General features: G+C 36.7%; 1 protein-coding gene across 7 annotated transcripts in view; it reads right to left on the bottom strand.

The window, feature by feature from the left end:
- The window catches only part of RIC8B (RIC8 guanine nucleotide exchange factor B), a 102,594-nt gene that overhangs the window by 36,183 nt on the left and 39,646 nt on the right, over window positions 1–26,765 (bottom strand). For all 7 annotated transcript variants that reach the window (XR_006653804.3, XR_006653805.3, XM_045186810.3 and 4 more), the window contains 4 exons: window positions 19,910–20,004; window positions 9,941–10,169; window positions 9,038–9,133; window positions 3,792–3,936 (listed from right to left, as the gene is read on the bottom strand). Coding sequence is in view for 5 of the 7 variants with exons in the window: in XM_045186810.3 (XP_045042745.1) it covers window positions 3,792–3,936; window positions 9,038–9,133; window positions 9,941–10,169; window positions 19,910–20,004 (565 nt within the window). In the remaining 2 variants the exon portion in view is untranslated. The remainder of the gene's footprint in view (window positions 1–3,791; window positions 3,937–9,037; window positions 9,134–9,940; window positions 10,170–19,909; window positions 20,005–26,765) is intronic.

Raw genomic sequence — 26,765 nt, 5'->3', positions numbered from 1 at the left:
ATCTCCCCCACAATGGGCTCAGTGTCAGTTTTCATTTATCATCTTATGTCCAGTCCCTTTGACTTACTTTTATTACCAGCCTGGCACTTGTAGGCATTTGAGTTACAACCCTTGGTAAGAAAGTAAATAATATGAGGGCAGAGGCCTTTTTTATCTTGTATAGATACCTCTGTATTCCCAGGTTCTAGCTCAAAAAGTGTTTGTTAAATTAGTAAGTTTTTATTCCAGAAGAATAAATCTACTAAATTTAAAATCAAATTGGAAGGAAAAGCAGCTGAATTGTACATATTCAATTGTACATATGAATTGTTAAAGGTCAAATGGAAGAGATACAATTTTGCTAATATGGGTTGGCTTTGGGCTCAAAGTTAGGACGGTGAAACACAAATACTGGGTCCAAGGAGGAGCCAAGCTAACCACTTCAAATGAAAAAAACAATTAACAAACTCCTTTATAAATGCATATACTGTATTTGCTATGACATTCACTAAGTCATTAGGTTATTATACTTAGACATAAAATAAATATACTATATTTGCTGACATTCTCTAAGTCATTAGTAATTTGACTATATTTAGATATGTAATTATGTTATGTAGACATGTCATTATAGAGGAAATAAACTTTATTTTTCCCCATTTAAAAACTTTTTTAGAAGTAACAATAAATGTATGCTCATTGTAGAAAAAAATTACAAAATACAGAGAACTAAAAAAACGTTCACAGTCATCCTACTACTCAGAGGAAACAATGGATACTATTTTGGTGTTTATTTTGATAAAACTTTTTTAATGAATAGATACATGTGTGGGTGGTTTAGATCCATGTATACACACACACACATACACACACACACAATTATACTTTAAAAAACAGCTAATTTCTGATCTCAGAAAAATCGATTCAATTCAGCCAGTATGCGCAGGTTATATGCTACGTACTATACCTGTCAGGTCTTTTTTCAAAGTCATGAAAGAACTGAGTTGTTTAAAAGAACAGATGTTAGGTACCTAGTCTATGATAATAGTTGAAGGTAATTATTATGAGAGGAAATATGGCAGAACTGAATGATAAGACTCAAATTTGGGCTTCAGCCCTAAGCAACTATGTAACCTTGGAGAAGTTACTGAAAGGCTCTCAAATGCCAGATTGCCTCCTTTATGACACCGGAATACTATTTATCTTAGAGGGTCCTTATGAGAATTAAATGGGATTATGGAATAGGACATTCAGCACATGCTAACTCAACACATAATAGCTGCTCTTATCATTATGACATCGGTCAAATTATGTTGCTAATATACCATTATAGCAGGAACTGAAGCGGTTGGATCAATCAGTTGAAAATGAAGTTTAAGAATTCAATGGATACAACTCAACAGTAAAAACATGAATACAGCTGATCCTTGAACAACACAGGTTTGAACTGTGCACATGAGTCCACTTACATGCATATTTTCAATAAATACGCGCAGTACTATAAATACATTTTCTCTTCCTTATGAATTTGACATTTTCTTTCTTTATGCGCACTTTATTGTAAGAATGTAGTATATAATACATAAACAAAATATGTGTTAATTGACTGTTTATGTTCCCATCAACAGTAAACTATTAGTAGTTAAGTTTTTGGGGAGCCAAAGTTATATGTGGGTTTTCAACAGTGTGGGAGGTCATCACCCCTAAACCCCTATTTTGTTCAAGGGTTAATTGTAAGTTGATTATAAGTGGGCAAAGGACCTGAATAGGCCTTTTTCCAAGGAAGACACAGAAATGGTCAATAGCACATGACTGGGTGCTCGACATCACTAATCACAAGGGAAATGCACACCAAAACCACAATAAGAGATAACCTCACACCTGTTGGAATGGCTTTTATCAAAGACAAGAGATGGTAAGTGTTGGCAAGGATGTGGCAAAAAGGGATTCCTTCTTCACTGTTGGTGGGAATATAAATTGGTGCAGCTATTATGGAAGACAGCATGGAAGTTCCCCCCAAAATTAAAAACAGAATTACCATATGATCTAGCAATCCAACTACTGGGTATATTTCCAAAGGAAATGAAATCAGTATCCCCAAGAGATATCTACATTCCCATGTTCACTGCAGCATTATTTACAATTGCCAAGATATGGAAATGAGCCAAGTGTTCACCAACAGATGAATGGATAAAGGAAATACATAAATGGTAAATACATACACATACACAATGTCATTCACCCTTGACAAAGAAGGAAATCCTGTTATTTGCGACAATATGGATAAACCTAGAGAACATTATACAAAGTGAACAAGCCAGATACTATATAATCTCACTTATATGTGGAATCTTAAAAAAAGAAAGAAAAAGACAACTTGTAGGATCAGAGTACACTGGTGGTTACCAGGGGGCAGGGTAGGGGGTATGGGAAGTGGGGAGAGGCTGGTCAGAGTACAAGCCTTCAGTTATAACATGAGTAAGTTCTGGGGATCTACTGTACAGCATGGTGACTATAATTAACACTGTATCATACACTTGAAATGTGCTAAGAGAATAAATCCTAAGTGTTCTCACCACACACAGTAACTATAGGAGATAGTGGATGTGTTAGCCTGATGTGATGATAATTTCATAATGTGTACGCATATCAAATCATCACGTTATGTACTTTAAATGTATACAGTTCTATTTGTTAATTATACCTTGATAAAGCTGGGATAAAAAAAAGAATTCAACCGACTTAAGTTTTTGAGAGACATGAGTCAAGTTTTCTACTTCCAAATGATCTATTTCACAAAACTTAGATACTATAAAAGAGTGGAATATAGAATCTGCTCAGATGGGACTTTTATACCAGTATGTTAAAAAACTAGGAAATGAAGAAATAGGTAAGAATATCAGAAACAGTCAAAGTGCCTTGTTTGGAGAACTTGACTTTTGCAGAGCAAATAACCCATACAATTTTAGGAAACATTAAATTGTTAGATGTATCTCAGAAGACAATCAATTTTTTACACTTATAAAACAGCATTTATTATGTTGTAATGTAGTCATGTTATATAGTTATTTTTAAGTATCTTTCTACTTCTATCTTACCCTATGTCAAGGGTAAAGGCTGTCTCTTACACATTTTTGTACTTCTATCTAGTATATTATACAGCTCACACTCTAACAATTTATTGACTAAAGAACTTAGTCAAGAGCCCTGATGGGTGTTGGCTCAGTTGGTTGGGTGTCGTCCCGCAAAGCGAAAGGTCACTTCTTTGGTCCTCAGTCGGGGCACGTACAAGAGGCAACCGATCAAGAGAGGGGAGAGGTTTCTCTCCCTCTCTTTCCCCCTCCCTTCCCCTCTCTCTAAAAATAAATAAATAAATAAATAAAATCTTAGGGGAAAAAAGAACTTAGTGAAGAAACCAAAGCTCCTATAACTTTAATTGCAAGAGGAATTAAAAGGGGAACTAACCGGCCCTTTTCTGGTTATCAAAACTGCAGCACCTGAATTAGTTACACAGATTTTTCATAATGGATCCAGGTCCTGATTCATCAAGATTTAAGAAGTCTGGGTTAAGGATATAGAAGACAGAGTTTAAGTGTGAGTGTATTTGGTAGTGTATCTGCCTGTCTCAATGAATTGAGAAGCATATAGAAAATGTCTTTAAATTATTACTTTTCGTATCTCCTCAGGCCTCCAATAGAACAGATAGAGAGTAACTCTGAAAAGGGTGGATGATATAGCTACTACCATCAGAAAGATTTTTCAAACTCCCTCAGATAAATATAAAAGTAGAGGGCAAGGAGAGTCTAACCTACCTCTCTCCTTGCAAAGGACAAAAAGGAATTCAGCAGCAATTTGTTTGACTCCAAGGTCAACATGTGTCATGAGGCGCACCAGCTTATTTCTCACAGTTGAGCCGACTTCAGGTCGATTTGTCACATCTCTCAGTGGTGGTAAAACCTAATGGTACAAATGCAAAAACCATCATCAATCATGGGTGCCAGAGCAAGCAAGGATAACATCATGAAACTGGTTAGTCTTGTAATGTCTACTGAGCTCAGGTTTGTAGGAGTAGAAAAGACCATTTGAAAAATAAATAAGTTTGCTTCCAAATAAAATAAAATTAAACAACAACAAAAACAAACCTCAAATAAGTTCGTGCCTGTAATGAAATTTTGTTTGAAGAGAAACATCTCTTCACTGTACCAGCAAGATATACTCAAATCCATTTCTGAGCGTCTACTCATCACAGCACCTGGAATGCCTCTGCTTGCCTCTATCAAAATCCATTTTAAAGTCTGGGTCAAGTTTTTCTTTATTCCGTGGAGGCTTCATTAATACACTGACTCATATCGATTTTCCCCTTCTTTTAATTCCTGCAACATTTTCTATTTACTAGAAAAAAATCTTACTTATGTTTTATTTTACAATAAAAATGGCTATTATTACTTTCTATGTGCTACTTGCTGTAAGAGGTGATGTATATTATTCTCCATCATCAATCCTCACAGTAACTTTGCATGGGAGTTAGTGACATCGCCATCATCCCAATTGTATAGACTGAGCCTCAGAAGGCTTATGTAACCTGCTTGGTTTCATTTGCTTACTCAGTCACCCATCCATCCCCCCAGACTACATCCCCTCTTCTGGGTCTCCTCTCATATTGCTGGTTGTTTTTTCTCAGTTTCTTCTACTGATTCGCTCCTTTCTTGTTTTCTGAGTGTTGGAATATTCAAAGGTTAAGTTCTTGAGCAATATTTCTTCACTATCGTCACTTACTCTAGGGGGTGATCTCATCCAGTATTATGGCATTATATGCTCTCTATATACTGATAGCTCCTTAAGTTACATCTCCATCTTGGTTTCTTCTCTGACCTCCAGACTTTCATGGGCCTCTCAGATGTAGCATGCCCTAAACAGAACTCTTGATGCTCCCAGCAAAGCTGTTCCTTCTGTAGTTTTCTAACTCATTAAATGGCAAGTCCATTCTTCCAACTGTTTGATACAAAAACCTTGGAAATATCCTTGACTCCTCTCTTTCACACCCACATCCAATCTATCCCCAAATTACTTTTGGCTCTACCTTCAAATATATGCACAATCCGACCACTTCTCACTACCTCCTCTAGTATTACCAAATCTGAGCTACCAATACTTCTCACCCATACTATTGCCACAGCCTCCTAAGTGGTCCCTGCTTCCATCCTGGTCTATGATTTATTTTCTATATACCAACCAGGATGATCCTCTGAAAGTCAGATCATCATGTCTTCTCTTCTCAATGTCCTCCAGTTCCCACGGCTTCTCATCCCACTCACAGTAAAAGACGAGGTCCTTGCAACTCCCTTGGGTTTCACATACTCCAGCTTCCTGTTACTTTTCTGACTGCTTTTCTACCACTTGTTTACACTGGTACAGCCACTCAAACCTCCATGGAACTCCTTAAACACACCAGGCACCTTCCTGCTTCTTGGTCTTTGCATCTGCTGTTCCCTTTGCCCAGAATATCTTTTTCTAGAAACTTGCACGGCTTATTCCCTTACTCCCTCAGGTCTCTCCTCAAATGTCACTTATAGGAAGACACTCCTTGACCACCTACATAACTAACTTTTACCATTCTCTTTTTCACCGCCCTTCCACTTTAATTTTCCTCATAGCATTTATCACCACCAGACACAGTATATATTTATTTCTTTATTGCCTGTCTTGTTCCACAAGAGTCAGTGTGGAACGGGAGCAGAAATTTCTGTTTTGTTTACTCTTCTCAGTGCCTGGTATATTATAGCAATAATTCCTGTCTGAAGGAAGAATAAATCAATTCAAGTTACTTTTAAAAAGTGACTTCTATAAGCTAGGCACTATGCTAAGAAATGAGGATAGACAAAGTCAAATAATAATTTACTGTGCCAAACCTTTTATATGTATATTATTTTATTTAATCGATTCCACTTATTTTCTTCCTTCCCTCACTCTCTATACTGAGTGCCTACCATTTATTAGGAGGTACTGGACACAGTGGAGATATAACTGTGAATAAAAATGGAAACAAAGTCTCAAAAAATTGAGTAACCTACACAAAGGGTTTACAAGATCCCTACTGTAACATCCCTGAAGGGGCAGGGTAGAGCACAATACTCTTTGTGCTCTACAGGCACAACGCAGCTGCACAGTAAAGTCTTACTATTTGATTCAGTCAAGCCTACTGAGTTTACCTTCTAATTCTAGAAGAATGAGACTTGTAACAAATGAGTTCATGTAGCATGTTCCCATAGTTCTAGAGCAGATGCTATTAACAAAGGTTATCATACAAAAATTTTGGTAGCTGTATTTTAGACTCCTTAAAACACTTTTTTTAAGTGAAATTTTGATGTTTTTATTTTTATGTATCACTCCCAGACAAACTACATAGATATGGGCCCTTTCTTTTATCTCTCAAATACTACCCTTCAACAATCTTTCTTTCCTTTGATAAATCTCGTCCGGCTTCTTTTTCAAATTCACAGCATCCTCATCTCTTCTATACGCCTTTCCAGACTAACCCAACTTGGATCAGTCATTTCTACCATCTGTTTTCTTTCTACCTGCCCAAATACAGAACACTCAAGACCAATCTCCTTTGGGCATACATGAGTAGGATTTAATCAGGTACTAACTATAGGGCATAATAATTAGTTAGCCATGGTTCCGTTTACACTATTATCAAAGCTAGTCATCTGTTACTTTAAGTTCTGCTTCTCCCAATTATCACACTCTACAGTGCATCCTCCTCAGAAGGAAAGTGGATTATGTATTGTGCCCGGCATCTTTAGTTAACTTTTATTTGTCCAGTTTCATCTACTTATCTATACTGCAGTGTTTCTTTGAGGACAGGGAGTGGCTCTCATAACCTTTTGTATCTATATAATGGGTGACCCAAGGCCTTCATATGAAGAAGCTGTTTAACAAATAAGTTTTTTTGGCTGTCTTGATTAGAGATAGCAAAATCTAAATAGTTTAGTTGTACCTGGATCTCCTATGTGAAGAAGCAAAATGCATAAAACTTAAAGTATTTTCATTTATTGTTCTTCATCAAGTCCTCCTGGTCAGGGTAGAATGTCTTAATGTAGTCAAACTTGGAAATGACCTTAATTCAATAATTAACTAGTTTATTTTGCTTAAATGATTATTCATGCTTTCATAATACCTCTCTCTTCCTCCAACAGACTGTAAATTCCTCAAAGACAGACTCCCTACTTTCTAATCTTTCCTCATCAGCAGTATCTATTAATGTGCTCGATACATAATGAAACGCTTATTAAATCTTGACCACAGACATAAAGGGGGGAAATGAACCTGGTTCATTTATCAGGGGAAATTCTATAAGGCAATAAATGAACAATGGGGTGAATGGTGGTACTATGTACTGGAATGTGTAAAGGAAGAAAAGAAACAGGGTAGAGGGGATAGAAAATCAAGAGATTAGTTTGGGATATGTTAAACTTAAGATACTTAACTACACATCTGCCCTGGCCCGTGTGGCTCAGTTGGTTGGAGCATTGTCTAGTAAACCAACAAGTTATGGGTCTGATTCCAGGTCAGGGCACATGCATAGGTTGTGGGTTTGGTCCCCAGTTGGGGGGCATAAAAGAAACAACTGATTGATGTTTCTCTCTCACAATGATGTTTCTCTCCCTCGTTCTCTCTCTCTCCTTCCCTTTCCCTCTCTCTAAAATCAATAAGCATGTCCTCAGATAAGGGAAAAAAAAAGATACTTATAACTTACAACATATCCAGTGGGAGGAGATGAATAGGTAGTTTGCTATGTAAGTCTGGACCTTAGGGGATAGGTCAGGGCTAGAGATAGAAATTTGGGAATCACCAGTATTTAGATGATTTTCAAAACCATGACTGCTGAATGAGATCAAGAGGATCACTGCTAAAGAAGGGCAGAGAAATGGGAAAGCAGCTTGAGAAGTAGTGTTAAGGGAGGATTTTTTTTTGTTTGTAATGGAAGTTGTGTTTGGGTGCAAAAAGACATGACCAATATATTAAAAAATATTAATGTAAGAAGAAAGAGAGGGAATAAATGCAGGAACCAAGTTCTTGAGAAGGTAAGAGGGAAAGGGATCCAGGATAAAAGTGCAGACGCTGGTCACAGAAGGAAGCAGGGACACTTCATCTATGGTGATGGAGGAGGAGACCAAAGATATGGTGGAACAGGTGCAGTGATGAAAGGATGATTTCTTACCATGACCTCTAACTACTACTATCCTACTTCAAATCCTCATCATCAGCTCTCTCTGGGCTGGTCTCCTCTCATCTAGTTACACTCCTAATCTATCCTACGTACAATAGCCAGAGTTATCTCTAAATGAGGTGACATCACTCCCCTGCTCTGAATGGTCCAATGCTTTCTCATTTCACTTAAAGAGAATTGAAAGTCCTATATAATCTTAAGTTATTTAGTTCTTGCTTACCTCTTGTACTTCATTCACCACTCTTCCCCTAGCACACTGTTATGTAGCCTTCTTGCTATTTCTTAAGCATTCCAAAGCATCGTCTCCTCTTAGGGACTTTGAAATTGTTCTCTCTGGTACACTCCTCTTGCAGAATATTCTCAGAAATTCTCTTCTTATTTATTCAAATTTCTGCTCAAATGGCCTTTCCTTAGAAAGGCCCCCCTTTATTCCTAAGTCTCCCCTTCCCCTACCACACCCATTTTCAGAACACTTAGCACTACTTGCCATTGTATCATATATTTATGTTTACTTGTTGTCCCCCCACTGTAAGATAAATGCCATGAGGCAAAGACTTCATCTGTATTTCAATGCTTAGAACAATGCTCAGTGCACAGCATACATAGACTTCAATAAATATTTGTTGACTAAAAGAATAAATGACTCAAAAAATAGACAGGATCACTTATTTCTGGATTAGGAAGACTTCAAAAATTGAAACAAACTTTTCTGAGTTTATGACCTTCTGGAAAAAACATTATGAAAGAATTCAACTCATTAATTCTATGTTTAAAAAATCCACACAGAAGATTAACTTTTTGATGTAATACGCATTGAGCAGTTACCTGATCTTTGAGAAATTTTCTGATGTTTCGATGGGCTCGGGAACATTCTGTTAATAAGCTGAGAACTGGAGTTAAGCCCTCTCTATAGCTGCTTCCCTAAAAAGAAAACCGTACATGCTACATTAGTTTAGTTTCTAGCAGTATTACTTTCCTCCATAGAACAGCATGTAATACACCTTTTTGAGGGGGAGACATTTTATGTTACCAAAGCTTTAAAAATTATTTTAAAAATTATTTTCCTAACAATATTTCCATTTAATCAATTACCTTCATGTTTACTAAGGCTTACTTTTATCCTTCCTGAATTTTGCTATTTGTTGTAGGGTCCTCACTGGCTTAACCAAGGGGCTTAAATGAGGCAAAGGTTTTGATGACCTCCCCCTCACATTACCTTGCTGCCTTTCAATAGAGTTGCTTGACAAAGCAAGTGACAGATAAGAGAAAACAAGCAACTCACAACAAATGGAAAGTTGGTGATTTTTCTTTTAAAGATACCTTTCAGATATTATGGAAAGCATTTATCATTAAGTTTTTTTTTGGGGGGGGGAAGGATAATTTTTACTTCCAGGATTTACAAAATACCTACGGAATTTTGTAAAATTTACGTAAAATTTTGTAAAAATTACGGAAAGGTAATTTTTCTTTCCTTTTCAAGCACTAGTCACAATTTTGGTGTTGCAGCAACACAATTTTCAGCTTTAAACACATAAAGATGAAAACTGTGTTTTAACAGTTTTATCACATATTATAATAAAGTGCTTTCCAGAGTAAAAATAATTATGCAAGATGTCAGGTATTTTAAAAAGCTTAGATTTTAAAATCATGTCCTGTGATGTTTTCACGTACGACACATTTACACTCTCTATAAGCATTTCCCCAAGGACTCCACTTTGTCAGCCTTACCTTGTCTATTCTCTTCTCCATAAAATTGAGTAAAACATGAATGGCCTCCATATTCATACCATTGTACACCATTGTACTGTTTTTCAAAACTGTTTCTTTCTCAGATGTTTTATCACTGGGCAGTTCATCTAGAGTCGTTGCCTCTTGGGTTGTTTCTTCATGGGTTAATGGACAAATGAGAACATCCAGACAAGAGACCGGAACATTGCTTAAAAGGTTGACTGCATTGCTGAAAAGCAATTTAAAAATACAGTATTTTAATTTGATTGAATAGTCCTTTAAATGCAAACATAATAAGAAGTTTAGAAGTGACTTTTAGGAGTCAATTAAAATTTTTCTTATTCAAAATGAGCTTTTAATATTACTTGGCATTTACTGACTAAGAGATAGAAAATAAAGAGAACTATTTCAAATACACATAAGACAAATTAGAAAGAACAGATGTTAAATGGACACACACAATCACATGATGTCATGCCACTTTCCGAAATGCTAAAATAGGAATTAGTGAGCTTTAACGCCAGCTCTTTAATTTTATTACGACACAATACTAGCTTTGCTTTTTTTCCTTGGGGTTTTAAATCCTTTTGTGGATCCACTGGTGTTTTATTATTCCTTAGATTACAACATAAAGCATTTGAGAAGCTCTGTATATAAGCAGCTTATCACAGGCAGCAACATTAAACACCAAATATTGCAGGATTAAGTTTTGTTCTTTCTAGATGTAGAAAATACAATTTTTAGATCACCTCATTTTTTTGTAAGACATCTGTAGAAAATGGGTAAAGGTGCTTTTTCTTGCTCTCTCATCACCAGGTCTCTTTAAAAGAGGCCAACACAGTTATTCTCAATCTCTCTCCCTGAGGCCTTTCTGCTGTATGTTAAAGAATACACAAGCCTGGAATGCACACCAGTAGGGGGAACCCAAACCTTATATTTTTGGTATTCCCTAAAAATCTTGCACTCTCGATCAGTGTCTAAGAGATTAAAATGACACCAACAATTTAAAAATTAGACATGTTCTCAATTAACATATTTCCCTTCACGCGCTATTTCATATTCTTTCAGAGGAGAGTCGGTTTCTGTGCTCACTGGATCTTATAAGCCTGTGCCTCAGAACTTCCTGATAAACAACAATGGAAAGACAGGCATTACATTTCCTAGTGACAGAGAAGCACATCTAAAAATAACCACATCCTGACTAAAAATAAACTCTTGCAAATGCAATTTAGAAGTCCAACCACTTGGAAACCAAATTCAGGGCTTAATCTATCAGATGCTGTCTTAATTTAGATCACAGTCGTTCCTTTTAATTTAAGACTATAGTGACACTCTCAAAAATACAACAAAATGAACAACAAAACAGAAATAAGATACAAGTTTTTTTCTCTCCTTTACCCTGAAATGTAGGCTGCATTTCCCCCCAAATGAATATTTCTTTTCTTTGTTCTTATGGGAAAAATTCATAACAAATCAAAGTTTTAGAAGTAGACAATGCAGAGCAATGAGTGGTAATGTAAAGGGTATCAAAGAAATCTGAACCAAGAACAAAAACAGTTTAACAAGTCCTAAGAGTGAATGGTTATTGGTAAAATAAAAGTTATCTGGTTGCCCCCACTAAAAATCTACTACAGCTGCTGCTGCTGCTATTACTACTACAATTAAAGTCCCTAATTTTGGTTATTTGTAAATAATCACAAGTGCTTGCAATAAAATACTTTCGCCACAAGTCTTCTTTAAAAATATTTTGCAAACATCTGTAGTTCCTTATCTACAGTTAAAAATGTTTCACTTCTGACTTAAACATTTGGAAACTGTTATTAAATATCATACATTCAACAGAGTTAAAAGAAACAAAAGAACTCTACTTTAGAATTACTTTCTAAAACTGTGCAAGTCATTCTGAAATGTTAGGATTTTTTTTTAACACATAGGGCAACAGGCTCTGAAAGTCCATCGATAGTATCATTCTCTGCATCCACCATAGAGACCACACTGAAAAGTTGTGCATTTCATTACAAAGGAATGTTTCCATTTAACTTCATTTAAAATAGGCAGGATCCAGGAACTCAGTAAATGTAAGAAACCAAATGTACAGTTTGATTCAACAAATACTTGGAGGTTTTAGGCTTTTCAAGAAAAGTTCCAATTTTCTCATTTCTTATTAAACAACTGGGTTCCCAAACAACTACAAAATTAATTTTCTGGCTCACTGTGTTTGAGCTATTCTTTTAAAGCAAGAAAGGCCAGCTTTTTGAGCTCTGTCACTTCTCTGACAGTTTTATTTGTGGTAGAAGAGTGTATGAAATTCTCCAGCTACCAGGAAGTCAGTGACTATGCACAGATCTGCACAATGGTGTTTGCATTCCTACTCCAGGGGGTAGAAATAGTGTGTATATTACACTCCCCCTTTCAGCTTCCTAGAGATCATTAATCACTGGGACATGACATCCTCCCACTCATACTCCCAGCCCCCTCCTGATATGCAGATTTAAAAGCAAGGACTATTTAGAGCTCCTTAATGCCCTGATTAAAGCCTTGCTGTGGGAGAGGGAAAGCAATCTAAAATCCAGTTCTCTGTCAATTGCTGGACTAAACATAATTTAATACCAAATGACATTAAGGAACATGATAACAGTACATGCAGACCCACAGCTGTTAACAAATCTTCCTGGTCAAATGTATCTTCTTTATGTTTGGGGATTGCATCTTTCAAGGCTGCAAAATCTACTTCAATGAACCTTAGTATTTCCCCAAGGTTTTCAGGTGTAAATATCTAAATTCATTTTAATCTCACTCAATTCAGTAATTATTTATTAATTACTTGTGCTAGGTATTGCTTCAGGCAGGTATTATGAAGAAAACAGAGACAAATCCCTGCCCTTATGGAGTTTATTTTCCAGTATGGGGAGAAAAGTCAATGAAAAGTAAATAAAACATATACTGAACAGAAGGTGATTAAGTGGCCTGGGAGGGAAACCCAGGAGGGTAAGATAGCCAGGACATACGGGCTGTAATTTCAAACAGGGTGGTTAGGGCAGGCTTCACTGAGATACTGCCATTTAAGCAAAGATTTAAAGGAAGTTAGGGGGTCAGCCATGTGCTCCCTGGGGAAAGAGCTTTCCAGAAAGAAGAGCAGGAAGCAAAGGCCCCAGGGCTAGAGCAGTGGCGTGTCTGAGATGCAAAGAGGTTGGTGTGGTTGGACCACCATAGACGGGAAGAAGCGGACTGAAGATCAAATAGATAACAGGGGGCTGCACTGGTCTTGCAGGCTTTTGTAACTTTAGTTTCTATTATGAATGAAATGGGGAGCCACTGAAGGAGTCTGCACGGTGACATACTCTTAACTTATGTTGAGAACAGGAGGTAGGAGATGAAAGCTAAGGAAGACCAGTTAGGGTGTTTCTCTAGTAATTCAGGTGAGTGAACAGAAGAATAACAGTGAAAGTGGTTAGACTTGGATACATTTTGAAGGATTTCCTGACAGGCTAATGCAGGGTGCTAGAGTCCAAGGTTCTAGCTTTAGCAAGTAGAAAGCTGGAGTTACCCCAATCCAAAATTGGAAATACTGTAGGAGAAACAGCTTTTTAGGGGAAGGTAAAGTTGAATTTTGAATATATTAAATTTGGGATGTCTATTAGGCTTCCTAGTGGAGGTGTTAGTAGGAAGTTAGTTATAGAGTCTGGAGTTCAGGGAGAGAGATCTGGATCAGAGACATCAACTGAGGAGTCATTAGCAGGTACATGGTATTTAAAGATAGATGACTGGATTAGATCAGTAAGGGAGTGAGTGTGGACTGGAAAACTATGAGGGCTGAGCCTGGGGCACTAGATCATACAGAACCTGAGGCCTAGAGGAAGAAATTACAACTAGTGAGGTAGGAGGAAAACCCAGATAGTATGGTATCCTGTAAGTAAGCCTAGAGTCACCTGTGACAAATGTGGACAGATTAAATAAGATGACAACTAAGGAATGTCCACTGGATTTAGCAACACAGAAGTCACTAGGGACCTTAGTAATAGCCATTCTGGTGCAATACTGGGACTAAAGCCTGAGTAGATTGTATTCAAGAGGGGATAATAGAAGAATCAGATAGCCAACACCTAGAGGAGTTTTCTGCCAAGGGGAAGAGAAGACTGGATCAGTAGCAGATAGGCAAGTGTCAAGAAAACCTGGATCTGAGTTACAGAGAGAAAGAGCCCTGAATGCTGCTCTCAGGAAAGTGTAGCCTTTTAAACCCACAGTCACCTGGTCATTGTTCTGTATTCCTATATCTGTCTACGATTTCTCTTGCCTAGAACATTCTCATTCTTTAAGACTAGCACAAAACTCACTTCATTCTCAATAATTATTTACTATGCCTTGTGCTAGGTGCTACATATACAAAAATAAATAAAATATACTCCTTTTCCTAAGGAAAGGCAGCATAACATAATTTGTACAGAAATGGGCTGAATTCCAGGTTGCTTCTTAGAAAAAGTGTGCCTTATACAAATTACATGACCTTTTCTAGGCCTTGGTGTCCTTATCTCTAAAGTAAAAAGAAATGTTTAACCCACCAGGGTGATGTGAGGATTTAGTGGGGGTGGGGTAGGGGGGGAGAACATGTAAAGCACTCTGCTTGGCACATAGTAAATGGCAACTATTAAGGAGCTTTTGACTGGTGGACATATTGCACTGTAGGAGGAAAGTACAAAATATGGAAGAATGAGAGAATATGGTGTCTGTGGGGAACTGAAAACAGGCCCATAAGTCTAAGTAAGGCAAAGAACAAGGCCTTCAATGAGGGACCTTAGTAGGCAACTAGACCAGAAAGGGGTGTGTGTGTGAAGTGGGGTGGGGAGATTAAAAAGGACTGCCATGATGAGGTATATGTTAAACTATATGGGTTACTGATGACCTTACACCAGAGTTGTTCTGGCAAAGGAGTAGATGCAAAAGCCAGGGGAACAGATTTCCCAGATGAAACTGCAGATCATTAATAAATGCATAGTGACAAAATATATTTGCTCTTAATTGTAAAGACAGAGGGAAGCCATGAGAGGACTCTAAGCAGAGATTTGCTTTTTGAAAAACAGCTCTGTGTGCAGTGAAGAGGACGAACCAAGATGACAGGTTAGATAAAACTTTCCACAGGACTGAGCAGCTTGAGTTTAGAAGCAGAGAAAGAAGACAGACAGATATAGGCTTGGGTGCTTGAAGGCTGGCAGGTTGAAATGATGAGCCAATGCTTTAGAATACAGAGGAAAGGAAGTAAACCTACACAGGGATAGAGGAGAGAAAGGAATCCCCAGGGAGCCAGAGGTGTGGATGAGGATGGAGAACAGGTACAGTTATGAATGAGGAGGAGTTCCTTCATCATGCTAGACCATAGTTGAGTCTGTCCTTTGCATTCTATTGCAATTACTCTTTCAATAATAAATTCACTGGGAGACTACTCAAAAACTATCTTGTGATGTCTCTTCTATTCTTGTCTTGAATAGTTATTTAACTTTTCATAATATTTATGTCTTGTCTCTCCATTTAGACTCTATGTTCCTCCAGAGTATGCACTGTGGAATCCAGTCCTTCAAGCACCTAGCATGATGCTGTTCAGCCCTAGTTCAGAAAATATCTGTTCATCTAGATAACTGTTATTTACAGTGAAAACCAGGTTAAAGAACTAAGAATTTTAATGCTAACAGCAACAAAAATAAAACCTCTTTCCCTGATCTTTCCAGACAAACTCTCCTTTTTCATGTCTAACACAACAGTCACTAAAACAATTGCACTTATTTACTTACAAGTCTAGGGAGCCATGGAGAACATAGACTGTACTATATTCATCTTTGTTGCCCTAGCACTCAATTTAGTGGCTAACACATAGTAACTGTTCAGTTAATAAATATAAGCCAAAATGAAATCATCTAATTTTCAAACATTTATTAAGTCTGTCATGTGTAAGTTACCATGATTAGCCAATGTTATGGTGCTAATTATTTTGCAATATACAAGGATATCAAATCAACATGCTGTGCACCTTAAACTTACACAACATTACATGTCAATTACATCTCAATAAAGCTGGGGAAAAAAAGACATTGTGCTTAGCATTGTAATGAGGTGTCATTAGGTACCAGATTGTCCCCTTCAATATATGACATAAAATGAATTGGTGTAAACGAAGAAACAACAACAACAACAAAAAGTAGGAGGTAAATACTTTTTAAACACACTGGCTCTTCTGGGTGAGAAAAAAAACATTCTGTAGATGTCGATGTGCTGAGTGAAGGAAATTAGATGGAGAGGCTAAAAGATGTTAAATCAGACCTGACCCTCTCCGTTTTAATCTTTTCCAGTGTATAGGTCATTCCCATCTTCCCCCTTCTCTCCAAAACAAAACCACAACCACACCCACATCCACATGCAACTTTTTTTTGGCTAAGTGTTAATGCACAAGGTTATTGATTATGGACATGAGGGCTAAAAATACTTTCAGGCAGATAGTAGAGATGAACAGAATTAGGCTGTCCTTTAATGTAGCAAAGAAGGTGGAGCATACCAAACATTTATTTGTTACCATAAGTATAGACAAAAGGAAATGAAATATAACAAACAAGTTATAAAAACTAAGATGTTGATTAGTAAAAATTAAGGTCAAGTCAACTGTCATTGTGAGCTAACTCATTTAATTTCTATGTTTATGTCTTCTTGATTTGTTGGGGGAGGGAGGGAGCGCTGTCTTACTGAGACAACAGCTGCCAAGCCATTTTTTTACTCACTTATCTCCTGTAGCACCTTTATAGGCTCCATACATGCATGTATCATTGAACATATATGGCTTGAGAAAAACAGATTAACAGAAAACATTTCTCTACACAACCCCAGGATAAACATAGAAATAAATTCCAAAACAAAATATCAAAATCAGGAAACAATGTTTAAAAAGAGATCGGGGATTAAATATTGGATCTCAAAGGCAATGTGCTTATTATAAATAATAGTAATAGAGGTAGCAGTGTTATGGAGGTAGCAGCAGCAGCTCCCCCAGATCCTGAGAGCTTACCCAGTGCCAGGATAGAGTGCTTTATTAATTTCTCATTTGATCATTATTGTAACCCTTTGAGTTTCATTATAATGCTCATATACTATACTGTCCAGGTTTACCTATTTCATTACATTTTTTCCTTAAAACAAATCAGTGTCAAAAAAAACCCCTTAGAAAATAACTTAAAAATGGAACGAGATGTTCCTTTAAAACACTGACATTTTTTGTTAAACTTATGTCTTACACACACACAAACTGTTTTCAGGGTCACTACAAATGAGCAGAATTTAGTAGATATTACAATTCTAGTAAGGTTACCATAACATAGCCCTCTGGGGTCGAGGCAGTTTTCGCTGTATTAAGTGGATTAGCCTAGATTCATTACTGCTCAAAAGATACTAATCACTTTGATTCTGATTAAAGGGATAGGCAGGGCCATGCTAGATAAACTGTCAAGTCAGTAGCAACCTCAACCTTCCAGGAAAGCCTTTGAGAATTCTACTCACAAATCGTATCTGTGGCTCTAAGGAAAACCCTTTTTATTTAGTGTAGCTAGTAGTTTATTAAAGCAACTTTTAAGATAAACGCAAATTTGAAGAAAAATATCTTTAAATTTTATTTAAGATAATATTTAAAGGAAAATAAAGAAATCTGATTACTTTTTTAAGACTCTGATTTTTAAAACCTCTATAGTTTTGCTCTATTTTGATGGACACCAAGTGCTGTTAAAATATTAAATTCATTCTTCAGAGAAATCCTTAGCAATGTTTTTGTGACTAGTGTAACAATTACTTTCCATCCACTTTTTATTGAATGTTCTCACATCTTTATATGAATGTTCTTTAACTTGTGGTATTTGTTTCCCTCAGGCCCCCAAAATCAATTTACTTCTGGGCTTATAAGCCCCATTTTCTTTGAGTATATAGATTTCTAGTGGCTCTTAATTATGAAAAAATTGCAGTAAGACAAAATGCTCAATAAAATCTTTTTAGAGGACATGACTTACTGTAGGTATTGGACAATGATTTACTGCATAGTCCCAAGAAAATTAAAGAAACTCTTGATCTGCAGCTGCATAAAAAATTACACTTTTTAATTGTGAAAAAAACAATCTTTTGAAGACTTACAGAGTAGAATATATAAAGATAACCATGGATAATGATTGCAATATCAAATAATAAACTGCTAATCACAACAAAAATAATATGGATTTGCTTGAAAAAAAACAAGAGTATGTTTCATTTTATACTGTCTGTTTCTACAGTTTTATGTAAGCCATATTTTAGAAAACAGAATATTATACATGTTCAAAAGGCAACTTCTATTATTAAGGTCCCAATTTTTAAATTTATTTGTAAAGCAGTGGTAATACCAAAGTTACTTTTCTGAAGATTTAAATTTATTTGACTTGTTTAAAATGCCACCTGTATTCATAAAGCGCCGAGCGGTTTTATGTTAAAAGGAGAAATCTTATTACTGTAAACCGGATCTCAAATAGCAATTAAGAGGAGGAGCCCTGGCCAGGTAGCTCCGTTAGAGTGTTGTCCTGATACTCCCAGGTTGTGGGTTCCGCCCCTGATCAAGGCACTTACAAAAATCAAGCCATGAATACGCAAATAAGCGGAACAACAAATGAATGTTTCTCTCTCCCCCTCTTCCTCTCACTCTCCCTCTCTAAAAATCAATAATAAATTTTTTTAAAAAAGAAAGTAAGAGAACTAAAAATATGCATTAATACTTAATTCAGCTAGTCTTAAATTTTAACAGTAGTCCATTAAAACTCTAACAAGCAAATCATAAAACTTTTTTTATAGTAACTTTTTTGGGGGAACTCAAAAAACCAGAACTTATTTATAAAAAATTGTGTATTTATTCTTACATGTTTAAACTTCAGTCACCTTCAAAGTATTCTCCATTTGATGCAATACACTTATTGAGACTTTTTACCCAGTGCTCAAAACAGTTTTTAAATTCGTCAACTTTGATCCCTTTTGTGCTTCTGCCATTTTTTGTTTCAACTATTCCACAATGGCAAAATGATTACCTTTGAGGGCTTTTTTTATTGGGGAAACAACAAAAAAAAGTTGCTTGGGGAAAGATCAGGTGAATAGGGAGGGTGGGGCATAGGGGTCAGGCCATTTTTGGTCAAAAACTGCTGAACACTCACTGTGGTGTGGGCAGGTGTGCTTGTAAATCACCCATTATGAAATGGGCAAATGCCACGAAACAGTCTTCAAAAAAAAAAAAAATGCACTGAAGCCAAATGCAGCCTCTCACAGCAATGCCTGCTGGTACACTGATAAAAATGGAGTCCTGGAACACTCACCTAGCAGGGGAAGCCTGTAGTATAGGAGGCCCACCCTCTAAGAGATAATTCCAATTTGTCTTGAATCCCCCCTCATATTAATACTTGAGACTGTGATCCAATTCTTATAAGTTTATAAAATTTAATGAATATTACTTAAGATATATTTTCTTGGTAAATACTCTTAAAGGAAATTAGTGAGCATATTAGTTTAAGTGTAGTAATTAAAAGCAGGGCTCAAATCCAAGCTCTTTCACTTATTAGGGCTATGAGATCTTGGAGAAATTGCTTGATCTATTGAAAGTGAAAAACAGTAGGACCTACCTCATAAGGCCATGTGATGATTAAAAGGAGTTAATCTTTATAAAGAACTTAACATAATGCCATACACAGTATTCAATAGCTCTGTGCTGTTATCACAGTTGTTCTGGGATCTCTTGTTAGGGCTCAATTTATAAGTCAAAGACAAGAGAATGAAAATTTCTCATCAGACCACAGTAATGATATCTAATGAACCAGATACCTGATTTACTATAATATTTTCACTTCCTCGTGCTTATAACAATTAAAATTAGATGCCTGAAAACAGTAAGAACTGATTATGTCTTTCATTGAGATATCAATAGAGGTTACCTACCTGTGCAGCTCTTCAGTTTTGTCTTCAGTTGGACCTACAATTAGTAAACAATGGCGAAGGACAGCTGCCATGACACGGAACTGATGAGAATCACTCTATGGAAAATAAAAAAGAGGGAAGGAAGAAATGGATATTGAATGTTTTAAAGAAGGAGTCTGGCACATCACTACATCCCTCAGAGTCATCTTATGGCCTATCTGCCCTTCAAAACAGTCGTAATAGACATGAATGGAGAGGTCATAGTCATTGTCTCAACAGCTACACCCACTTTCAGAAATGGCTGAAACCAGAAGTTGTTGATCTAGCCCCTCCCTTAAGGGCACTTCAGGCAAAAAGAGACATGGCTGGCATCCATGCATTACCCACTCTATTTTACCTTAAGATCAATTCAGCTAGGGATCTTTTTCATTTCTAGAAAGTCTAGATTCTTTTGTTCAATAGCATAGTGTTCCAGTTTACTAATCATCATAAAAGTTCATACATATGTAATGCTATCAGATATTTTAGGAACAGGTTGTACATCCTTAATAAAAATGTCTTATCTCTTAACTTTCAAAAGCAATAGATTAAAACCTATAAACCATCAACTTCATTTTAATGAATCTTCTTAATCTCCTAGTTCCTCCAAATCTTGCTTTTAAGTTTCCCCAGTTACCGGCAAGTGATGAAAAACAGTGATCTGAGTTTAATCTATTTTTCCAATGTTTACTCATTAGTAGTGGTATTAAACAGAGAGAGTTAGAGGGAAGAAGGCAAACAGTAGGAAATAAGCTAAAGCTAAGCTTTGAATAATCACTTGGTTTAACTCCTCATTTTTAGTGAGATTTTGGATCACTACAATTTCTTTAATTATCTGCATCAATGTCATATGTCTCAAGACTTCTTCCAGAACTTTAGTAATTAAGAAGACATATAAAATTAGTGAGAATTGTGATAGAGATCCCAGACATGCTATACTTCAGAAAGGCTCTAATTACTTCAAAAGCTATTAATTAAAAAAAAGACTTCAGTATATATATAATTGATTTCAAGTCTATATAAAGAGAAATATATTCAAATATTATACATATATATCCTATATTCGGATATGTAACTCAGCCCTTCTAGGAAGAAGATATCTCTTGTAAACCTAACAAACAATAGGGCACACTTTGATTACTCATAATGCAGATGACAATATTAAACATAACACTATCTTGGGTAGATATGGAAGAGATGAAGGCCTCAATGGCATAATAGAAAAAGTGCTGCACTTGGAGTCGAGTCAGGAGTATAGGTTGTGACCTTAAGACAAACCATACAGCTTCTCTGAGCCAAAGTTTCCCCACGTGCATCTCCATAAATATGAGGTTGTTGGGGTTGTAAAAGGATTAAATTAAAGAAGATGATATACATGAAAGTGTTCAGTACTTTCAGTGAAACATTTAAAGGTGAAGAGCAAAAATGAGGGAGGAAGGAAACAAACAGTGAGACTGATAGAGCTGGAATGAGTGATTGTGAACTAACTGTGTCTTGGGAGGATGGGGAAGAGTAAAGGGAAGGACCAGTGGAATGACAGAGACACGAAGACTGGCAGGGTTGGAATGAATGCTGTCTCTTTTGCCATCTACCTTCAAATGCTTGAATCAAAATTCTCTAACATGTAAATATACTTTTATTTATCCCAAATTGTGCTAAGCACATTGAAATGCATGCAAAACTCATCCATTAACTCTTAATCATATTTTCCTTGGTTTTGAAAATTAAATGGGAATGCATTCTTTTAAACTAGATTTTTCTTTATTCTAGATATCACAATTGTTCTCATGTTGATGTTGACAGGCCTCTTGCAAAACTATCCATTTTGGAGACTTCCGGCCAAGATGAATGTGAAGGTAGACTCGCTTCACCTCCTCACACAACCATAAGAAGGATAACAATCAATATAAAAACAAAAAACAACCAGAACTGACAAAGAATTGAACTGTACGGAAGTCAGACAACCAAGGATTTAAACAAGAAACATTCATCCTGATGGGTAAGAGGGACAGAGATGTGGTGTGGCACAGTGAAGCAGATATAAGCAGCAGCCCACGAAACAGGAGGTCCCACATTAACATGTGGTGGATAAAAACCAGGAGGGACAACTGAGGAGCTAGCAATCCCAGCCCCAGGCCAGATTGCACAGCCCAAGGTTCTAGTGGTGGAAGAATAAAGCCTCATAACCTCTAGCTGTAAACCAGTGGGAGTTGGCGTGGCAGAAGAAAATCTCAGTCTCTCAGGAGAGTCCATGTAAGGGGCCCATAGGGTCCTAGGACATCCACAAACCCACCCACTCTGGGAATCAGCAACAGGGCAGCAACTACAAGGATACCAGACACTTACGGGACATGGGGGAAGTGACTGGAGACAGGGTGAGAGCCATGCAAGCTTCATTGTTCCCTCTCTGACCCCTCTATCACATACAGTGCCACAAAGTGATGAAGTGGGCTGCCGTGCCCTGGTGAATGCCTAAGGCTCTGCCCCATACAACGTAACAGGTGTGCCAAGTATGGGAATCAAAGGAGCTCTAATTCTACCTAATACACAGAAACACAGGGAGGCTGCCAAAATGAAGAGATAGGGAGCTAAGGCCCAAATGAACAAAGGGATCAAAACTCCAGAAAAAGAACTAATTAACATGGAGATGGCCAACCTATCGGATGCAGAGTTTAAGGCACTGGTGATCAGGATGCTCAGAGAAATGACTGAGTACAGCCGTAAAATAAAGGAAGACGTGAAGGCTATACAAAATGAAATAAAGAAAAATATATAGGGAACCAACAGTGAAGGGAAGGAAGCCAGGATTCAAATTAATGATTTGGAACAGAGGGAACAAATAAACAGTCAACCGGAACAAAAAGAAGAAACAAGAATTCAAAAAACAAGGAGAGGCTTAGGAACCTCTGGGTCAACTCTAAATATACCAACATCCAAGTCATAGAGGTTCCAGAAGGAGAAGAGCAAGACATTGAAGACTTGTTTGAAATAATAATGAAAGAAAACTCCCCCAATTTGGCTCAGGAAATAGACATGCAAGTCCAGGAAGCTCAGAGAATTCCAAACAAGTTGGACTCAAAGACGAACATACCAAACCATATCATAATTAATATGCCGAAGGTTAAAGATAAAGAATCTTAAAAGCTGCAAGAGAAAAGAAGAGCGTTACCTACAAAGGAGTTCCCGTAAGACTATCAGCTGATTTCTCAAAAGAAACCTTGCAGGCAAGAAGGGACTGGCCAGAGGTATTCAAAGAGATGAAAAGCAAGGACCTACAACCTAGATTACTCTGTCCGGCAAAGCTATCATTTACAGTTGAAGGGCAGATAAAGTGCTTCCAAGACAAAGTAAAGGTAAAGGAGTTTATCATCACCAAGCCCTTGCTGTATGAAATGTTGAAGGAACTTATCTAAGACAAAGAAGATCAAAACTATGAAGAGTAAAGTGTAACAGCTCACAACTATCAACAATGGAATCTAAAAAAAACAAACAATAAGCAACTAAACAGAAGCAGAGTCACAGAGATGGAGATCACATGGAGGGTTGTCACTGGGTAGGTGGAGGGGGGAAAGTTACAGGGAATAAGAAACATAGTTGGTGGGTACAGAATAGACAGGGGGGTGTTGGGAATAGTATGTGAAATGGAAAAGCCAAAGAACACATATGTAAGACCCAAGGACTTGAACTAAGGGGGGATCGCTGGAGGGAATGGGGGTACCAGGTAGAGGGGGGCGAAGGGGGAAAAATGGGTCAACTGTAATAGCATAATCAATAAAATATACTTAATTAAAAAAACTATCCATTTTGGACTTTCCATTATTTGCGACTGTGAACCCCAAATCCTACTTCCCTCTATCCCATTTCTTCCTGTCCCAATTTTCATAACACCAATTCCCAAGTTATACCCTAATGTTTGCAATGCCCTTTTACCATAAATCCACTAAATTCTATTTCTCTACTCAAAACAACTACTGAAATCCTGAATTTTGCCTCCACTCTTGGCATCGGATTTCTTTTTATCCTCTAGTTCTCGGCTAAAATTTATGTTCTCAGAGAAGCCCCTTCTCTGACCACCTTATCCATGTAGATTCTTTCCTTCATTATTTCAATTCCTACGTCTTGTTAGGACTTCTTTCATGAAATCAGAATTTGTAATTCCACATTTGTTTATATACTTGCATAAACATTGCCTTCCCCACTAACCTATTATGTTCATAACTTTAGAGGGCATCTGTATAATAGGTATTCAATCATTTTTAATGTAAATGGTAAAACAAACAATAAATGCCTAAATCATAAGTGTTCAGCTAGATCAATTTTCACAAAATGAGCACATCCATAAAATTAGCACAAAAATGATGCAATGCCAAGATCAAGAACCCCAGAATTCCCTCTTGGCCCTTTCAAATGACAATCTCCTACTCCTCAAGGGTAATCCCAGTGTCTAACATCACAGGTTAGTAGTTTTTGTTGTCACTAAACTTTATATGAATGAAATCACTCATATAAATGGTTGTGAAATTCATCCACCTTGTTGTGTATAGGTGCAGTTTGTTCCCTTGCATTGCTTGAAAGTAGTGCTATTCACAGTGCAGCTTGTGAACCAGTGCCTATGCACATTCTTTTTGCCACTGATCTGCAATGCCATGAGTGCAGAAGGTGCACGTGAGCATTTACAAATTTTCAAGCAGTTTGATATAGTGTGTAATGTGTATTATATAAGAGTTTCATTCTGACAGCTAGGGGAAAATCTAGTCCTTTACCACAGGCTAAGAAAACACTGCTGCATACAATGCATTACAATACATTACAATTTACTTATCAATCCTACTCTTGATGGACACTTGGGATTATTTCCGGTTTTCAGTTACATTGAAGAGTGGTGCTATGAACATACTCCTTTACATGTTATTTAGTGCTGGGTCATAGGACGTATACATATGTGAAGTGTTAGAAGGTACCGACTGCCAAACAGTGTTTCAAAGTGCTTAAACCAATTTATACTCCCACCAGTTACTCTACAGTTGCACCAACACTTGATACTATCAGCCTGTTTAATTTTAGTCATTCTTGTGTGCAGTGGTCTCATGGTTTTCTTCTGCATTTTCCTAATGACTAATAAAGTTGGACACCTTTTCCTATGTCTATTGGTCACCTGGATAGCTCTTTGGTAAAGGGCCTGTTCAAGCCTTTTGCCTATTTTTCTAATTAGGTTGACTGACTTTATTTATATGGATTTGTAGGACTTTTTAATGTATTCTGGATAGAGTCCTTTACTGCATATATGTGTTGCAAGTATCTCCTCCCACTTGGTGGCCTGCCTTTTTACTTTCTTCTCTTGGTGAACTCATTTTAATGAAGATGAATTGGTCAATTTTTTCCTCTATGGTTTGATCTATTTTTTGTCCTGTTTTAGAAATCTTTGCCTACTTAAGAAATGTTTGACTTGTTTAAGATAAAGTCATGAGGATAATTTTTGGTTTTCTTCTACAAGCTTTATTATTTTACCTTTTATATTTACATTGCTTATCCATCTCAAATTAATTTTTTGCATATTGTACAAGGTAGAGATTCAAATTCATTTTTTTCCCATATAGCCACAAAATCGATCCAGTGTAATTTTACAAAGCCCACCTTCCCCCCACTGTACTTCAATGTTACCTGTATGATAAATAAGTTGATTGCATATGTGTAGGTTTATTTCTGGACTCTTTATTGCACTCCATGAGTGTAGGTCTCAACAAATATTTGTTGAATGATTGCTATCATTTCAGAAGTCTTACTTAACAAAGGTTAGAGTGGACATTATTTCCTACTGTTGGTTATTGTGCTGTGTGATTTTCCATAAATAATTTAAACTCTCTGATCTTTAATGTTCTCATTTCTCAAATGGGATTAATGCTCCTGTCTCACAAGGATGATAGAAGGATTAAATATAATTGCTCTTTATAACACATTTACAAACTCAGCTTATACAACTGTCATTTACTTGCTTCATGATCTTTGTTTTAACATCTTTAGGGCATCAATATTCTCTCTTCTGAAATCATACTACCTCTGAAGGCTGAGAAGGAAAGAAAGTCTCAAAGGACAAAGGGAGGAGGGAGAGAGGGGAAGCAAGCAGGTTTGCTGTGATAATGAAAATGAAAACAAGATGACAAAACTCAGGAAATTCTTTGGGATCTCTTCCTACAGCCTTTACTTCTTGATTACAGATTGTACTGTACTGTTGCTTTTTTTCCTCCTGTGCAAACTATGGAAGGTTTCACTTTTGTTTGGTAAAGGTATCAATTTCCTCATACCTTTTCATGCAGAGTTTCAACTGATCTAATCAATAAGCCTGAAGGGAGACTACTTCACATCAGTGAGTCTTAATCTGGCTTTATCTCAGGGTAGTTCTAATTACTTTGATAAGATTCAGAAAAGTTATCCTATAGAAATTCAATTTCATTTCTATAAAAAGTGAAATGCACATTCATAGAGATGTGCATGCATTGGCACATAAGCATTCGTATCTGGAAATATTTTGGGTAGCATTTCATCCTGTGTTTTACTCTGGCCCTGTTATACCTCTACCATAGTGATTTGTCCTACTAAATTGTATATGTTCAAAAAGCTGTCTCCTTACAGGCAAAAATTATCTACTTTACCTCTTTTGCATCTATCATGGTGCTGTGCATAAAGCAATAAATGCTTTTTTGAATTAAATATTATAAAATAGAATGCTAGAATGTAATTCTACATGTATTAATAGAATATAATTAAAGGCTAGAGGCTGCTTGTATAAATAATGTCTTTAAATTTTTTAGGCTTCTAGACAAGTTTTTAATAGCTTTGA

The sequence above is a fragment of the Desmodus rotundus genome, chromosome 3, assembly GCF_022682495.2.
Source record: "Desmodus rotundus isolate HL8 chromosome 3, HLdesRot8A.1, whole genome shotgun sequence".
Taxonomy (NCBI): Eukaryota; Metazoa; Chordata; class Mammalia; order Chiroptera; family Phyllostomidae; genus Desmodus; species Desmodus rotundus.
The sequence above is the reverse complement of the archived record's forward strand: the minus strand, read 5'-3'. Positions and strand labels throughout refer to the sequence as shown.